Genomic DNA, 17,812 nt, shown 5'->3' with positions numbered 1-17,812 from the left:
CTCTGAGAATCAAAATTCTCAAAGTTCATGCTCATCTCATAATAATTAAATGCTTGTATTTGTATGACAACAGTAGCCTATATCGTGCAGTAGCCTATAACGTTAGTCCTTATCATAAATATTAGCCTGTGGAGTCGCTGACTTTAGTTGTCGTTTTGTTTTGTTTGGCGATGCCAGTGTTGGTGCATACGATTCATAAACTTCTCTTCAGGAGATTCAGTCTATCGTCTTTAGGGGTTACAGAGTTAAACAAAAGTAAAATTAATATAAATCATAGCAAATCCCCGACTGTTACCTGTATTCTCCGCCATCTTTACCCTGTGTAAACAACCCAGACGGCACACATAAATCTTACCGATGTCGGGCCGATGCATGCCGTTAGTCTAGAAGACATCGCATAGGAAGCGTTTGCTCATTGGCAAGACATCGCCGGGATGCCGGCAAATCATCGAAAACGACACTCATCAAAGCTATGCCCATACGACCTTTATTTATTTAGGTCGGAACTTGAGATTGCACATTTTACACTAGGCTATAAATGATTAGATCTATAAAGACACAAGAAAGATGCCAGAAATATTTTCAATTCATTTTATTGAATGTTTAAAAAAGTCTGAATGATGAAAAAATGCAGAAAATGTTCCCCCAAAAATCAGGTTCTTCTCCTGCAAGAGACAAAAACAATAATTAATTCACCGCAACACTTTCATCTTTAAAGTCTACCCTTACCGACTGCTGTTAATGAATTTTCATAGATGCAGAGAACCACTACCGAGCTCGGAGAAATAGATTTCAAACCCATTAGCATTACCTCAACTGATATTTCAATCAAGCAGAGGCGAGCTAATGCCGTTACTTGGCTAGCGCGCTAACGCCGGCCAAAACACGAACTATGGAAGTCATAGATATATACACTAGATGTCTCCTTCTGCTTCTCAGCATGCGTCAACACCGCCGCCATCATGGTACAGGGATCTGAAGCGCTAAACTAGTTCTCCTGTATTGTCAGTGTTACCTAGCCTATTTATAGCGACGTTTTGCCATCCCCAGCGATAGAAAACCTTTTTAGCGATTAGGGAACTTCTCACAATGATGGCAGATCGGCTTCTTTGTTGTTGAAACGTTTTGGCTTTGTCATTTGTGAATTCAGATACATCTCGTTTGCCCATGTAGTCCATGGGCCAGCACCTAAGAAATCACATATCGGTATCACCTGAGGTGGCAAAATCTACCAATGATTTTTGTAATCCTCCATGCCTGAGGGACATTATTTGGTACGATAGCCCTCTCTAAGTGGTAGCTTAGTGGTATTTTCCCTAGCTTTTATACCTGCACACAGTAAATTATACAATACAAGCCTATGTACAGATATGGGTACCTCAAAGTCTGGAGGAAGGTGGGACATGTCTTATATATATAAATAAAAAAAAAACAATGTTTTTTTGAGGTTAATTCCCAAAAGAAGTGGACTGGAATGTTTGGGACTCAGTCTCCTCTGCAGAGAGAGAGAGAGAGAGGACCAGCTTCCTGTTCACTGCGTGATCTACTGTCAAGGACTGTGAGAGAGAGGGGCGGGACCATCCGTGTGTGCATCTGTTGAGGACAGAGGAGGACTTCACTTTGTGGGACTTTATGTCTAACCCCCTAACACACACACGCACACACAGAAGAACATTTTTTCCAGGACTTTCTGATGTTTAAGAACGACCACCTTCATATACACCCTTTTGTGAGTCCCATACTGTTTGAGGAAGCAGAAATACACACACACACTCTCCTCCTCCTGCTTTTAATCATCTCCTCCCTAAAGGGCTAATCATTAAAAAAATAAAGTTTTATGTGATTTAATAAATAAGTTTCAAGATTGGATTTATAATATTTGAACTTTTCTCTTAAAATAATTTGCATGGTTGACGGGCTGAGAAACTCTAAAGTGTGAGGTTCAGACCACCATGATGTCACCGTACTGAGATTCTCCAATCTTAAAGACTCTTCATGTCTCTTTTACTTTTGCAGTGTAAGAAGTGTGATGAAATATACCATTGAGGTGCCCAATCAGCTCCGGACAGATAGTGTTCACATCGCTCGATGGTGTTTTATGCCCCCACCGTTGTCTTCCAGGCAGTGCTGCCACCGCTGACCGCTGCCACCCTAACCTTAACCCATGCCTAACCCTAGTGCCTTCCAGGCAGTGCTGCCTTGAAGACAACGATAGGGGCATAAAACACCAAGAAACTATCACATCTTGACATGAACCAACGGATTACTTACATGTTTACATTAATATGTTTCAGATTTTCACATAGGACACGGCTAATCCTTTCCTTACAATAACTGTTGCTTATGACTGTAATTAGCTCTGAGTCAGTTTCTCATTTGCTCAGAACTGGCAGAGGACATCACTGTCAGATAACAAAGGCCCTCATGGGATAAACCACCGAGGCGCCAAATCTGACAACAAATCTGGGCCCCCGCCGTGGCGCAACTGGCTGGGGCACCTGCACCGTAAGCCGGCGACCCGGGTTCGATTCTCGCCCCGTGGTCCTTTACGAATCCCACCCTGACTCTCTCCTGCTCGCTTCCTGTCATTCTCCACTGTCCTGTCTCATTAAAGGCATAAAAGGCCAAAAATATATACTTTAAAAAAAGAAGATGAAATCTGACCTAAAATGATCTGCATGCCACAATTGTTTTTTTCCATACATTGTCTGTTGTACATCTAAAATCACTTTTCTTTGAGTAAGTTTTCTCCAGTTGCTTTGTGGTTGTACAGGAGCATCACTTTGTCAGAGAGCATGAAACCTGTGTTGCGTTGAACTTGCAGCACCTTGGATTGGGAGGCGAGCACGCTAGCAAGGAAACTAAGACACATGGGTGCTAGTTATGTACTCAACTGGGTACCATTACACACACACACACACACACAGGCTAAATCACTGAAATCTGACCAGCCTTTAAAAATGATGCAGTTTTCGTAAGGAATTCATTATTTGCAACAGTTTGCCATTTTTAGAGATAAAACCAAAAGCAGAAGACCTTTAACACAATTCACTATTCTGATCGGTTTGTCAGAAAAAAAGAAGGGGGAAAAAAAAACACTTGTGGCAAAACAACATATTTTAACACAATTTTACTTTTTAATTCCAGCGAATTTCAGGTTTTCATCTCGTTGGTTAAAACTGATTGGCAAACAGGGCATCATTGACCATGCTATTACTTGTGGACAGTTGTCAGTTCAAGGATATTTGTGTGGTCAATCCATACATTTAAATACACTCTTTAGTACTGAGGGGTTTTATGGCACGAACTTAACACAGAAAGCCTGACATCCATCACATTACATTATTATAAACTTAATCCATAGAACAAATCATTAGTCACTGATAAGTCCCAAGCTGTAGAAATCTGAATTTCAGATACAAGCAATTTGTTATCATTAAGTTCCCTGAGAGAAAAGCTCTCTCTGTCTCTCTCACTCACACAAACAAACACACACACACACACACACACACACACACACACACAAATGCATACAAACAGCCTCTTGGTGGGCTTAACTCTTGCAAAACATGCAGGTTTTTGATAAGCTCAAACAAACGCTGTCCTGTGACAAATCTCACATTTCCAAAGCATCAGAAATAGATATGATCTTAATATGTTGGACTGTATCTATAAACAGTTCATCGATTTGTTGTGAAAGTAAACAGACACAGAAAATGTTAGACATGAGCTCTTCAGCTCCCATATGACCCCTGTCACTATGGTAGCCTTTTATGATATCATTGCAACCAGGAAGGGGGCATAATGTAGGTAGGAGAGAGTTTTGTTTTAAATCATTTCCTTTCTGTCAGGAACATTCAAATCATGTGCTTTTCTTTTTCAAAACCCAGATGCTTACAAAGTGTGAATTTGAGGAAGATTTGACAACCTCAGGACCAGCATTGAAGTCAATCTCACAGTTCCTGTTCAACAAAGCAGGGACCATATACACGACAAATCAGGCCTATTAGCACAACTCGAGAGTAAGAGAAAGTGCATCGGCCTAATAGTCTGTGTCTACAAAAAGGCACTTCTTCTGGAATGTTGAGAAGAAAACAATAGGTTGAAGCAACAGCCAAAACAGACTCATGTCCGAGAGAACAAACAAAACAAAAAACAAAAGCACCAACAAACACACAATAAAAAAAAAACCTGCAGTGAGCCACCAAGATGTTCTCACACTCTGCCTTTTGTATTTAAAATAATCATTCTAATATAATATAATCAAGCCTTACAAAACGAGGCAGAGACCAAGATCCTCATTCACAAAATCAGGGTTCAGTTGTAAGCATCTAACTGATATGAAACAAACAATTCACAAGAAATACTATTTCAGTGTCCAGTGTTGATGTCTTGAGTGTGTGGTGGACAGGACACCAACATCTTGATCACAACGACACAGTAGACCGACAGACTAGGGGTGGGGGAGTGTGTATTGCTCACTGGAGTCTCATTAGTGCCCCCTGGTGGACTGGAATCATAGTGTTTCAGTAAATCCTGGTTACCACTTTGATGTCAAGATTTCTCCAGTTGCTGATTCATTCATATATTTCTTTCCCGCGTCCCCTTTTCATGCAGCATCCCAGCAGTCTGGGAAGACCATGTTTCTTGCCATTACACCTGTGTAGGTCACCTTGTATGTCTTCTACGCTTCAGGGCTTGGAGGAGAAGCCCTTTGAAGTCCACGCCTCACTCCGTTCAAAAACCTGACCCCTGCTCCAACCTCACCCAGCTAATCCCCCTCTCTTAAGACACAGAGAGAGAGAGAGAGAGAGAGAGAGAGAGGAGTGAGTCAGAGAGGGAGGAAGGAAGGGAAGGGTGAGGGGAGGAGAGATGAAAAAGGAGAAGTGGTTCTTTTCTCCTCCGTCACCTCCTCACACGCGCTCCGAGGTGGATTCCTTGCTGACCCGTCGTCTGGGGAAGAGGCGCCGCTTCAGGAGGATCAACTGAGAGAGAAGGGGGGGGGGGGGTTGTAAGAGAGGAGGAAATAAAGAAAGATGAGTCAAGCACAATGGACCACCTGCAGACAAGGCAAAGCTTCACTTGAGGAACTGAAAGCCAAAAATGACTAACACAGCATGTTTTTTTTTTTCTTAAAAAAACCCTCACACCTACTGTATCACTGTGTGGATCACTAAAGGAAGGGGAATGTAACAAAACCAGCATTGGTCTTGTCAGCATTTAGTCTATCAGATGAACTCAAGCCAACAGCGGGGCTTCACCAGATACACAATTGCAGCGCTGCGTTCACACGGTGTAAAAATGGTTTTAGATCTGATTATAGTGGAAGCTAATCGGTGCAGCAGACGCTCCGTCAATGGAACGCTTCAGTTCCATGGCTGGTGCAGTATAAGTATATACTGCATACTCTTGATCCCGTGAGGGAAATTTGGTCTCTGCATTTATCCCAATCTGTGAATTAGTGAAACACACTCAGCAAACAGTGAACACACAGTGAGGTGAAGCAGTGAGCTGCCTGCAACAACAGCCGCGCTCGGGAGAGCAGTGAGGGGCTAGGTGCCTTACTCAAGGGCACTTCAGCCGTGCCTACTGGCCGGGGTTCGAACCGGCAACCCTCCGGTAACAAGTCCGAATCGCTAACCAGTAGGCCACGGCTGCCCCAAAAAGCCTGTGGCCTGCCAGTTAGCCCTCTTAACAAATGAATCAGACGCTGGTTTTGTTTCTTGATTAATTTATCAGGGGACTAAGCTTGAGTTCATCTGATATACTGGTGCTAATTTTGTTGTTTATCAGATGAACTCAAGCTTATTCCCCAAACAAATTAATCAGACAACACAAACAACACCAGTCTATCAGATGAACTCAAGCTTATTATTCCCCAAACAAATTAATCAGACAACACAAACAGCACCGGCCTATCAGATGAACTCAGTGTGTTGTGTCCCCTAATAAATGTAAGCCCTGCAAAGTATTGGGCTTCACACACATTCCTTCCTATCAGAGAGAGAGACGGCGTACCAGCCCCAAAGGCTGAGACAGACATGAGCCTTTTGTGTGTGTGTGTGTGTGTGTGTGTGTGTGTGTGTGTGTGTGTGTGTGTGTGTGTGTGTATGTGTACACTAAGGATGCATCAGCCCCTAAGGCTGATCCAGACATGAGACTATGGGAATCAGAGTGGGAGAAATGTAACCCTGCTGTAACCCTGCTGGAATTCCTGGCTTCTCCGGGTGCTTAGAGCATACCAGCATGATTTGGCACCAAATTCAATTAGCAAAGCGTGAGAAGAGAGACCTGCACGTTGTGTTCTTGGATTTGGCTAATGCTTTTGGGTCTGTGCCGCATAGTCTGTTGTGGGAGGCCTTTGATTATTTCAGAATCCCAGGTAGCATTAAAAGCCTAGTAAAAGCATACTTTCTGGATATTCAATTATGTTTTACTACAGCTGATTACACCACAGGTTGGCAACAACTTGAGATAGGAATCATGGCCGGATGTACCATCTCCCCACTTGCTTTTACAATGGCAATGGAGGTCATTATTAGGGCCTCAAAATGGGTAGTGGGCAGGGAGAAGTTGCAGGGAGGGCCACGCCTCCCCCCGATTCGGGCTTTCATGGACGACATGACAACCTTGACGACAACCGTTCCATGCACCAACAGGTTGCTGGGTAAGTTAAATAGTAATCTGCAATGGGCCAGAATGAAGGTGAAACCAAGTAAGTCTAGGAGTCTCTCAATTATTAAAGGGAAGGTAACAGATAAGAAGTTTGCTATAAATAAGGAGGCGATTCCCACAGTTCTGGAGAAACCAGTGAAGAGCCTGGGAAGGTGGTATGATGCAAGCCTTAGTGATAAATCACAGGTTGAAGACTTGAGACAGGTCACTAGGCAAGGTATTGCAAAAATTGACAAGTCGGGGCTGCCAGGTAAGCTCAAGCTGTGGTGTTTGCAGTTTGGTTTGTTGCCTCGGCTAATGTGGCCATTGACAGTTTATGAAGTTCCTCTGTCAAAGGTAGAGAGGTTGGAAAAAATGATCAACTCCTTTGTCAGAAAATGGCTCGGAGTCCCACGCTGCTTAAGCAGTGTAGCCTTGTATGGGAAGGGTATTGTAGAGTTGCCAATATCTAGTCTGACAGAGGAATTTAAGTGTGCTAAGGCTAGATTGGAATTGACTCTTACTCAGTCCAAGGACCCAGTGGTGAGGAAAGTTGCACCCTCAGTTAATGCAGGGAGGAAGTGGAACCCAGAGCAGGCAGTTAAGCAAGCGCAATCAGCATTGAAGCATAGAGATATAATGGGCCATGTGCAGCACGGGCGGGGGGGGCTAGGGGTGGGTGCAAGTAAACCCTTGTGGAGTAAGGCTTCTGCAGGAGAAAAGAGGAAAATGGTAGTGGAGGAAATGCATAGACAGGAGGAGGCTGTAAGATGTACTAAGGCAGTGTCGCAGGCAAAACAAGGGCAGTGGGTGAACTGGGAAGGGGTGGAAAAAAGACAGATTAAATGGAAAGATCGATCAGATTTATGTTAGGTGCTACATATGATGTGCTCCCATCTCCCAAGAATTTAAGTCAATGGTTTGGTGAGGATGATAAATGCATACTTTGCTCGTGTGTGGGCAGTCTCCACCATATCCTATCAGGATGCAAGGTAAGTCTCACCCAGGGGCGGTATACGTGGCGTCATAACCAGGTATTGAAATGTGTGGCAGCGGCAATAGAGGATAAAAGAAGAGAAGTCAATTCATTAGCAGCTAGTAAAGGGGTAAAGCAAATTAACTTTGTACGTCAGGGGGATAAACCTTGTTCCGCGAAGGCCAGGTGCAAAACCGGCCAGTTGAAAAATGGGGCGGGCTGGGAAATGAAGGTTGATCTTGGCCAGCAGATGGCGGTACCTCCACATATAGTGAGTACTAAGCTACGTCCTGACGTAATTCTATGGTCGGATTCAGAGAAGATAGTTTACTTCATTGAACTCACTGTTCCTTGGGAAGACAGAGTGGAAGTGGCCAATGAGCTGAAGAGAGCTAAATATACTGAAATAGCAGAGGAGGCAGCTAAGCGAGGTTGGAGTGCACGATTAAGGCCTATTGAAATCGGTGCACGTGGGTTTGTGGCCAGATCTGCTATTGGCTTGCTGTCTGAATTGGGCATTTGTGGTCGAAGTCTAAGGCAGGTGGTTAGTAACATGTCCTTAGCAGCAGAACGGGCAAGCGAATGGTTGTGGGTAAGGAGAAGTTACCCTTCCTGGGGCGCAAGCTAAGGTAAGCTAACTGGCTCATTTGTTTTGGTCGTGGGTAAGGAGAAGTTACCCTTCCTGGGGCGCAAGCTAAGGTAAGCTAACTGGCTCATTTGTTTTGGTGGTGGGTAAGGAGAAGTTACCCTTCCTGGGGCGCAAGCTAAGGTAAGCTAACTGGCTCATTTGTTTTGTGTTTGTGATGGACTGTGCCTAGGTTGATGGTACTTGGCTAAGGTTCTTTATGGTTTATGGTTCAGTCCACATCAACGGGACGGACCGACCTAGCCAACTTAAACCATGCCTAGGTTGGTTAAGGGTATTTGGATGCTTGTTGTGGTAATATGGGGCAGCATGGGGCGTAAGCTAACTGCTAACTGCTGGCTAATTTGTTTTGTGTTTGGGATGGGGCCTAAGATAATGGGCTAAGCTAACTGGCTAATTTGTTTTGTGTTTGTGATGGGCTGTGCCTAGGGTGATGGTACTTGGCTAAGGTTCTTTATGGTTTATGGTTCAGTCCACATCAACGGGACGGACCGACCTAGCCAACTTAGACCATGCCTGGGCTGGTTAAGAGTATTTTGAGTATTGGATATTTCAATGTGGTAATATGGTGGTAGCATGGAGGGGAGTGTCTCCAGGACGCTGGTTTCACTGTTAAGCCTTCATGAGGTGTCGTGGGCCTAACTTAACGAAACATCGGTGAATGAGGGTGCCCACTTGATAACCCCAATGACATGCCGCATACTATATAGGCTACTGCTGTTGGATAGGCCATTTGCATTGTGCTTGTGACCATTTGTTGGCGGATTTGTGGGTAGTGTGCTTTTTAAAGTTAAACTTGAGCAGGGGCTTCTGAATGTGTTTTTACCTTGGATTTTGGCACAAGGGATTTTAACATCTAATCCTGTGTATTAATGTAATAAAGTGTGTACTAATACGGATGCTTCAGCACTAGAGGCTGAGCCAGACATAGACCTTTATGGGGATCAGAGATGGAGAAATCTAACCCTGCTCTATGCCACCTCCGGATCGCAAGTGTGTGTGTGTGTGTGTGTGTGTGTGTGTGTGTGCCCGCACGTTCTAGTAAAGATGTGTCAGTCCTAGAAGCTGAGCCAGACATTAGCCTTTATGGGGATCAGAAATGGAGAAATGGAACCCTGCTCTATGGCAACTCAGAATAGCAAGAGGATACACAAGTCAGCACCCTCATTAGTGGGGTATCTTAAGGCAGATTTTGATACACGTGATATACGTAAAGTGTAGTCGCTTGCAAAATGGTGTTCTTATGTTATGTTAAAAAGGCTCCTGCTCTGGCCTGGCGTCAGGCTCTCAACTGGAGACAGGAAAGCCAAACGGTGACCATTGGTTACTGAAGGCGTAAACTGATATCTAACCAAGTGTAATAATCTTATATTAAGATAAAAAGATCTAGTTGGTATTGTTTTTAGTGTAAAGATACTTACTTTGAGCTTTCTCATACAATTATTTGACTTAAAATAAGTCAAAATCTTCTTGAATTAAGACATAAAACAAGTAAAATTATTTGTCCATGGGGTAAGTAAATATATCTTAATATAAGATTATTACACTTGGTTAGATTTCATGTTTTGCAGTGTAAAAGACAAGGTTAGACAAATAAAGGGGAAAAAACCCAAAACAATGGTTATAACTATTGGAGTTCTGCATTCTTCTAAGGGCTGGCAGTGTGTTATGTGCAGAGCGGATTGGGATGCCATGATGTCACGTTCCACTGACCTGTTCAGCAAAGAAGGACATGACGGTGAAGACGACCAGTGTCACCAGCACACAGTGGGTCCAGAACTTCAGTTTGTCCCTGTACACACGCCTGAGACAAAACACACACACACACACACACACACACACACACACACACACACACACACAATTACAATTACATTACATTCAGTCATTATTCACTTTTACTGTTTCTGCTACAGTGTATACCGATTATCCTCTAAACTAAACCACTAAGTGTGTGTGTTGAATTCCTCTGAAATGGCATAATATTCCCCAACTACTGGGCATTGGAGTGAACTTGTGACGAGTTGGCATCGTGCCCAGAGAGAATGGCATGGCAGTAGGGGTGGTGATGTCGCCCGCTGAGACTAGGTGATGGAGAGGCAAGGTGACATCATCAACAGACGCCGAGGTGCCACCGTGACCTCTTCACCTCCCTGACAGGATGGGCACACTCAGAGCAAAGAGTGATTACTTACACACTTTCTTTCACACAAGCACTGCTCTACACACACACACACACGCACGCGCACACAAACACACACACACACACACACAAACACACACACAAACACACACACACACACACACACACACACACACACACACACTGATCTTTCATTGTCTCATACACCAAACCCCACCCACACCCAACTCGACCTCTTCGCTAACCACATCCCCGACCTGACAAACTCCACTGCCTTAACGGTTCATGGGGAGGGCGTCAGGTTATTTCTGTCCATTGCTGGGCAGCTCGGAGGCCTTTGGCTATCTTTAAGATCCGGCTATCCGCGCAGATTTGGAACGCATAAATAGAGCGGCCGTGCGGATCCCTTCCTGGTCGACGTCCAGTGAATACTGACGAGCCCTGGTCTCTTCTTTCCCTTCTGCGTGATGACAGGCAGGAACACTCATAAGCCTCACCAGACAAGAGGAGAGACACAAACAAACCATAAATCACTCGTTCCCTTTATCTAGCTGTCTCTAACACAAACACACACGAATAGACATGCTCACACACACACATACACGTACACATGCGTACACATGCACACACACACACACACATGCATACACACACAAACACACACACTGAATAGACTTTCCATGGGAGTGGCATCTAAAGAAAATGTTGGGGCCACTGACGATATTGCTGTCACTACATAATAAGACTAATTGCTACCGTTCTACTGCTGTTGTGCACAGTAGCTAATCCGAGCTGCTGGACAAACTATGTGAGACCCTTACTGACTTGTTTATGTTTCTGCACATGCTTGTGTGGCTCAGTCAACAGGGTTAGGAGCTACCAGCACCAAGGCCATAGGTGTGACAGACACCACACACAGCTGGGAGAGGAAGAGGTGTGTCCCACACAGCTCAGCTCACTTGTTTGCTTTTAAGTTTTCAATCATGACATAGGCACCAAAATAAAGGCTTTTTATATTATTTTTTTTCTGAAAGAAAAGTTCCTTGGATTTTCTTTTTCCTTCAACCATTGAGTTCCCGACATCAAAAAGCACCTTTGAATACTTGATTTTTTGAACTTCCGAGCACTTTGGGCTCTCTCTTTGAGAGGCTTTGTGTCTGGCTTTGGATGAAAGATGCTTAGAGGGATGTGTGCGGAATGTGGAATGTGGACTGTGGAATGTGGAATGTGTGGGACACATGCTGTGATCATCTGGTTAATGTAAGTGGGGTGTCAGGTAAGCTCCGGTGTGGGCATAGAGAGACAGTGCTGCTTAGAGCTCTCAGTCTAGGACAAGGCTTAAAGGGGCCATGTGTAGTATTTGGTTTGGTTTGAAACATCCAAAACGATCTAAAAATAGCAACAGAATGTGAAGAAATAGCCATTTTGACATCATGTCAAAAACACCCTTGCTCTGTGTTAGCGTGACAAGCCAAAGACAGACTGTTACTCTTGTAGTAGTACTTTGTTCCTCAATGACACTGTATCATACACAATGGAAGTCAAGACAACTGGAACCCTACAGAATTCTACATAGAGCTCCTTTAATTCATGTACAGGAAGCCGCCCCTGGAAATGGGTTATTACAATTATCCAATAGCTAGCCTATAGCTAAAAGGGAGCTATAGGGTAACTGGAACAACCCACTTACATTGAATTATGCTAAGCTAGGCTAATGGCATCAAACTGGGTTATTGCACGGAGAAAAGACAAGGGTATGTACCCTCTTATCTAATTCTGGGGAAGATGGCAAATAGGCTAATTTCTAAAAATGTTGGTGTGTTCTTTTAGCGTTTGCCTTGCGATCCTGCTGTCCTACCATTCCTGTAGCTCACGCATGTGGAGGAAGCGGTTGCGGTACTCCCTGGGCAGCTCAAACTGGGAGGGCAGAGGGAACATGGACTCGTAGAAGTCCCTCAAGACGGCCTTCACAGTCCCCGCGTCCTTATGGCTGTGGTCAATGTTGTCATTCAGACAGATGAACTTCCTGAACAGACACAACACAATTCACACATAGTTACATAATACATACATATACGTGTATTTAAGGTTTATACTAAAGCACACCACACCATATCATACCTCTGCTAAACTCAGCACACCACAACACAAGACAACATAATCACAAATTAACTCCAGTCTTAATTGATCTGTAGGTGTATAAATATTATCCAATGGGTAATAAAAAGTATATAAATACTCCAGTAGGTATATAAATAGTATCCAGTCATTAAAAGACCAGTACGGGTATACATATTACCCTAGCAGGGAGTGAAAGTGGTAGGCAGGCTCTGCAAAGGACACCTAAATCCCACAAGGACCCCATTACCTTGGGTTCTTCCTGATATCGTCCAGCTGTCCCACCACGTGAGACACGTTAGTGCGCACCATCTTAAAGGCAATCTCCTCCTCGCCCATGATCTCGAACCTGGACAGGACAGAGTTCAGGTTAACACACAACAGGTTAACACATGGGGTCTACACGTGCTTTTACTGTATGAAGACAAGGCAAGGCAAGTTTATTTATATAGCGTATTTCCAATACAGAGGCAATTCAATGTGCTTTACATAAATAAAAGCAAAGAACGGCAAATAGTAAATAGAAGTTAGCCTATAACAGGACAATAGCTTAGACAAATAGGTTTAGAAAAAAGTATAGTACATAACATAGAATTAGGCGTAACAATGCAGGGTTAATTTGGTAAAAGAAAGTTCACTTGGGGTGTGCTATATCGTATTATCCATAACATGCTGCTATATTGGGTCTTTTAAGTTTTTCTTTTTTGGTTCTCAAGACTGTATGCTGACGTGACCTAAAAGATAGTGTTGAATCGCCCATTCCTGACAGTGATCAAAGCCAGTGACGAAGCGGGGTGGGCTTACTTGTACTTGTTCTGGTCCCTGAAGGCCTTGTGGATGCGCTCTGTGATGGGCTTGCAGTTAACCACCAGGCCTTTGGTGACTGGAGGCTGTGAAGCAAGGTCAGAGCTTGCGTTATTAAACTGGTTCACAATAAAATATTAGAAACAGGAAGTGTGAAATAAGTGTAAATCAGAAGTGTAAATCGTAAATACTATACGATTCCTATAATATCTATAGTATCCCTATAAGATTTCTACAATATTTTGTCCCAAAATATTATAAGATTCTTATAGATATTTTTTGTAAGGGCATGTTTGCGCTAAGGATTTTGCTCATGGTACATAAGTTATTAACTTGCTATTAGAGCACACAAAGAGCTGTACGCTGTTTGCCCAACTGAGATGTGCTTGCTATACGTTGCTTGTTATATTGCGACTGCTACAGGTGGTCCAGTCGTGCAGTGCCCAGGTATACCTGCTCAGGCAGCTACCGTAATTTCCTGACTATTACTCAAGGTTCATACATTGATTTTGCAGAATGAAACATCTACCAATATATGTGTCTGTGATAAAATATAAACCAAACTTATATGCAGAATGTCTTCAGCCATGAGGTTAATACATGGGGCTGGGCTATACATGGGAATACATTTCTGTTCTTCATCATACTTTATGATTAAAGCACGATCTGATTCTGATTCATTAGGGTCCAATTTCCATAAAATACTGTCCTGTGGTTTATAAGTATAAGTACGTATAGTATAAGTATTATATATACTCTTTTGATCCTGTGAGAGAAATTTGGTCTCTGCATTTATACCAATCCGTGAATTAGTGAAACACACTCAGCACACAGTGAACACACAGTGAGGTGAAACACACACTAATCCTGACGCAGTGAGCTGCCTGCATCAACAGCGGCACTCGGGGAGCAGTGAGGGGTTAGGTGCCTTGCTCAAGGACACTTCAGCCGTTGTTACTTGTTCACTTGTTCGAACCGGCAACCCTCCGGTTACAAGTCCGAAGCCCTAAACAGTAGGCCAAGGCTGCCCCAATACACAATGCGGCTAACACACAGGAAATGACTGTATAGCTAGCTCACCATGCTGGGGTCGTAGTATGCCTCCTGGGTAGGGCTGATCTGGTGCAGGCCGGTCAGGTTTGTGGGGAGGGTCTTAGAGCAGTTAATCAGCATCTGCTCCAGACCCGTCAGGTCCTACAACAACACAAATAAAACAATAAAAACACTCAAACGTGACCAGTCAGAAAACTGTCAGAAACACACAGTTACATGGAAAATGGACCACTGACTCAAAGAACTCAAAGACATTAGAAAAAAACAAGAAATGAAGTCTCAAAACTAAATGCAGAATGAACATATTTCTTTAATGCTTATTTTAACATGTAAAAATATAAATATAAAAAAATAATGGACACTTTACACTTTAAGAACAATTTCCCACCTGTTCACCCACATGTTAGATAACATGTAAATAAACACAATAAACAAACAAATAAACAAGCAGCGTACCTGCAGGCTGAGGGGCAGCTCGTGGATGCGCGTGGCCAGTGTGCGGATCTCGCGGTCGGACAGCACACCGGAGTGGTCGGTGTCGATCTCGTCGAACACCTGCGAGACGTTGAGGTGCTGCAGGGCGCTCATGAGGAAGTAGAAGTAGGAGAAGGCGAACTGCATGTCCTCAGAGTGACGCACGCGGTGAGACGACGTCTTATCAAACTCCTTAGGGAAGCTGAGGGGGAGAGGCACATTACATGGACAGAAAGGGTGTAGATAGTGTGTGAGTGCATGAAAGAGAGAGATCAAGAGAGAGAGACAAAAAGTGAGAGAAACAGTGTTAGAAAATGAAGCAAATCAAGTGTTAGAGAAAGAGAAAGAAGCACAGAGAGGTTGAGAATGTGTGTGTGTGTGTGTGTGTGTGTGTGTGAGTATGTACGGGTGTGTGTGTTTGTGTACATGTGAGTGAGTGAGAGGTATATGGTTTTCAATGCCATAGTTAAGTACTACAGCTGATGCTGACCTATACGACAACCTACAAAATTGTAATGCCACAGACACATCAATCCTTGTGAATTGCTATGCTGTACTATGCAGTCCATGTACTTATAGACAAGTGTTACAGAGCGAAGTTGAGCTGGACAGTGCTCTTGACCAGTGCTTTTGACGTCAGTCTTGTGATTGGTCCTTACACATCTTGGAGTTCCTGCATGATGAGCCGGTCAATCATGTGGGGCATGTGGGCGGGCACTTTGCGTGATGTAAAGCCAAACTGGCCATTCAGGAGCTTGTTGACGTAGCGCAGGGAGTCAGCGAAGGTGTCCTGCAGCTTCCGGCCGATGGCATCGCTGTCTGTAGCGTACTGCAGCTCCGCCTCCAGACGTTCCCCTTCCTGTAGAGGAAATATTTCAAAATAAAAGACCTGTTCTGCTGGGGACACACTGATGAATAGTGTCAAAATGAAGTCCTATATTCCACCACACATAGAAAACCATATAATATGTATTTGAAATGGGATACTGATTTGTCTGATTTTGTTTTCAAATAAATGAAAAACGCTTCAAAAACTACTCTGGTGTAAAATCCCAGACTAATGTGTCTCTGAGACTTGGCTGAATCAATACTGGACAATAGAAATCCAGTATAACTGCATCAAAACATAATGGTAATATGTTTATTTGCAACAACTTTGGGCTGAGATGGAAACCCTGTGAAAAAGGTCACCTCCGGCAAGTCCAGGAAGTATTCCTCCCCCACGACAGGAAGCTCAAGTTTGGATCCAAATGCCCACAGGTACCCAGGTTCAAGTCTGACTTATGGTTATTTCCCAGTCCCACCCCATCTCTCTCTCCCACTCGCTCCCTGACAATCTTCACTGTACTATCTAAATAAAGACAATAAAACAAATACATTTGTTCTACTAAATAAAAAATAAAAAAAGGTCACCTCCAGCAGGTCCTGGAAGTACTTCCTCCTCTCCCACGGCAGGAAGCCTCGGTCAGAGTTGACATAGTGCTGGAGCCTCCTGCCGATGGGGGGACCCTGGTCTCGCGCCGCCTCTCTCCCCAGCGGAGGAGCCCCAGGCTGGGCTTGAGCCTCCGGGACCTTCCCTTTAGCGACGGAACCCATCAGAGTGCTAAGCAGTTTGAATGTCAGTGGTGTCTCTGTGGGCAACCGCTCACCTTCCACTAAGCGGTCTGGAGGCTTGTCATCGATTGCAATAGGAACAAGGGTCACCTGAGGTTTCTTCTCTGTCTCTTTGTCCCCTTCTCCTGCCCTCTTCCTCTTCTCTTCCTCTGTTCCCTCCTTCGCCTCTCCTTCGTTTCTCTTCACTCTTTCTTTCTTCTCCTCCTCCTGCTCATCCTTCCTCTCCGCCTCTCCTCCGCCCTCTCTCTCCTCCGGCTCCATGTCTTTATAGGGTTTGCTCTGTGGCTTGCCGTCAGACTGCGCGGCTGCTGGGATGTCACCGTTGCCATGGAGAGCGTACTGAGGCTGGTCCTTGAACGACGCCAGGAGGGTTGACTTAGTGAGGTTATAACCCTTCATAGTGATGTCCCCAGTGTCCAGCTTCTCCTGCAGGAGGTGAAGCTCGTACCGAACTTCCACTGGCAGAAGGGAAATATTTAGCGCAGGCACCTCTACGGCCACCTCTGGCTGGCTGACCGGCTTCTTCCTGATTTTAGGACCCTGTTTGTCCTCCGGGATGTCAGGAAACTGCACGTCGGGCTCAGGAGTCGGGGCGGTGGGCTTGGCCTCCTTGGCCTTCTCATCGCTGCCGCCGCGCGCGCTTTCGGAAGTGTTGACGCGGGGAATCTCGCGCGTATCCACGGAGACGGAGAAAGCCATGGCGAAGTGGCTGTCGTCGGAGGTCTGGAAGGTGATGTTGTAGTGGACCTGTGTAGCGTTGTGACCGGGGAACAGCAGCAGGTGGATGGTCTTCCACTTGTTGGCCACGCTGGTGTGGCGGACCACCACGTTATCACCCACCTGCAGCAGACACACACACACACAGAACACTATGTCAGCTTCACCCAGGAGCACTTTACACGACACTATAACAACACTATCATTTCTTAAACTGTTTTTCTGCCATGTGTTAGTGCTGTGTGCAGTGTTTGTAGTGTGTGTGTGTGTGTGTGTGTGTGTGTGTGTTGTGTCTGTGTGTCTCAGTGAACATGTAAGCCAGACACAAAAAGCTGAAGTATAGGCCAGATCTCTCCCTGTGTGTGTGTGTGTGTGTTTGTGTGTGTGTGTTTGTCTGGTTCTAACGCTGACGCAGTGAGGCAATCTAAAGTAGGGTCGAATATCCCCCTTTGCATATCTGTGGTGTATGTGTGTGTGTGTGTGTGAGTGTGAGTGTGACTGTGAATGTCTGAATCTGTTAACGCTGATACAATGAGCCAGTCTAAAAAAGCTAAAGTAGGGTCGGCCTTTGGTCTGTGATGTGTGTGTGTGTGTGTGTGTGTGTGTGTTTGGA

At 44.6% G+C, this 17,812-nt stretch overlaps 1 protein-coding gene across 1 annotated transcript in view; it reads right to left on the bottom strand.

Annotated features, from left to right (window-relative positions):
• Positions 1-3,115: 3,115 nt before the first annotated feature.
• The window catches only part of LOC143136322 (N-acetylglucosamine-1-phosphotransferase subunits alpha/beta-like), a 28,229-nt gene continuing 13,532 nt past the window's right edge, over positions 3,116-17,812 (bottom strand). Inside the window, exons 14-22 of the mRNA XM_076296982.1 lie at positions 16,282-17,322; positions 15,528-15,727; positions 14,851-15,070; positions 14,422-14,535; positions 13,342-13,427; positions 12,788-12,886; positions 12,278-12,445; positions 9,990-10,080; positions 3,116-4,985 (exon numbers count right to left, since the gene is read on the bottom strand). Coding sequence (XP_076153097.1) covers positions 4,914-4,985; positions 9,990-10,080; positions 12,278-12,445; positions 12,788-12,886; positions 13,342-13,427; positions 14,422-14,535; positions 14,851-15,070; positions 15,528-15,727; positions 16,282-17,322 — 2,091 coding nt within the window. The 3' untranslated portion in view covers positions 3,116-4,913. The remainder of the gene's footprint in view (positions 4,986-9,989; positions 10,081-12,277; positions 12,446-12,787; positions 12,887-13,341; positions 13,428-14,421; positions 14,536-14,850; positions 15,071-15,527; positions 15,728-16,281; positions 17,323-17,812) is intronic.

This window comes from Alosa pseudoharengus, unplaced genomic scaffold, assembly GCF_046254945.1.
Source record: "Alosa pseudoharengus isolate Yale_2024_CS ecotype anadromous, Long Island Sound unplaced genomic scaffold, YU_APseudo_1.1 YU_APseudo_1.1_scf_20, whole genome shotgun sequence".
In the NCBI taxonomy this organism is placed as follows: domain Eukaryota; kingdom Metazoa; phylum Chordata; class Actinopteri; order Clupeiformes; family Clupeidae; genus Alosa; species Alosa pseudoharengus.
The sequence above is the reverse complement of the archived record's forward strand: the minus strand, read 5'-3'. Positions and strand labels throughout refer to the sequence as shown.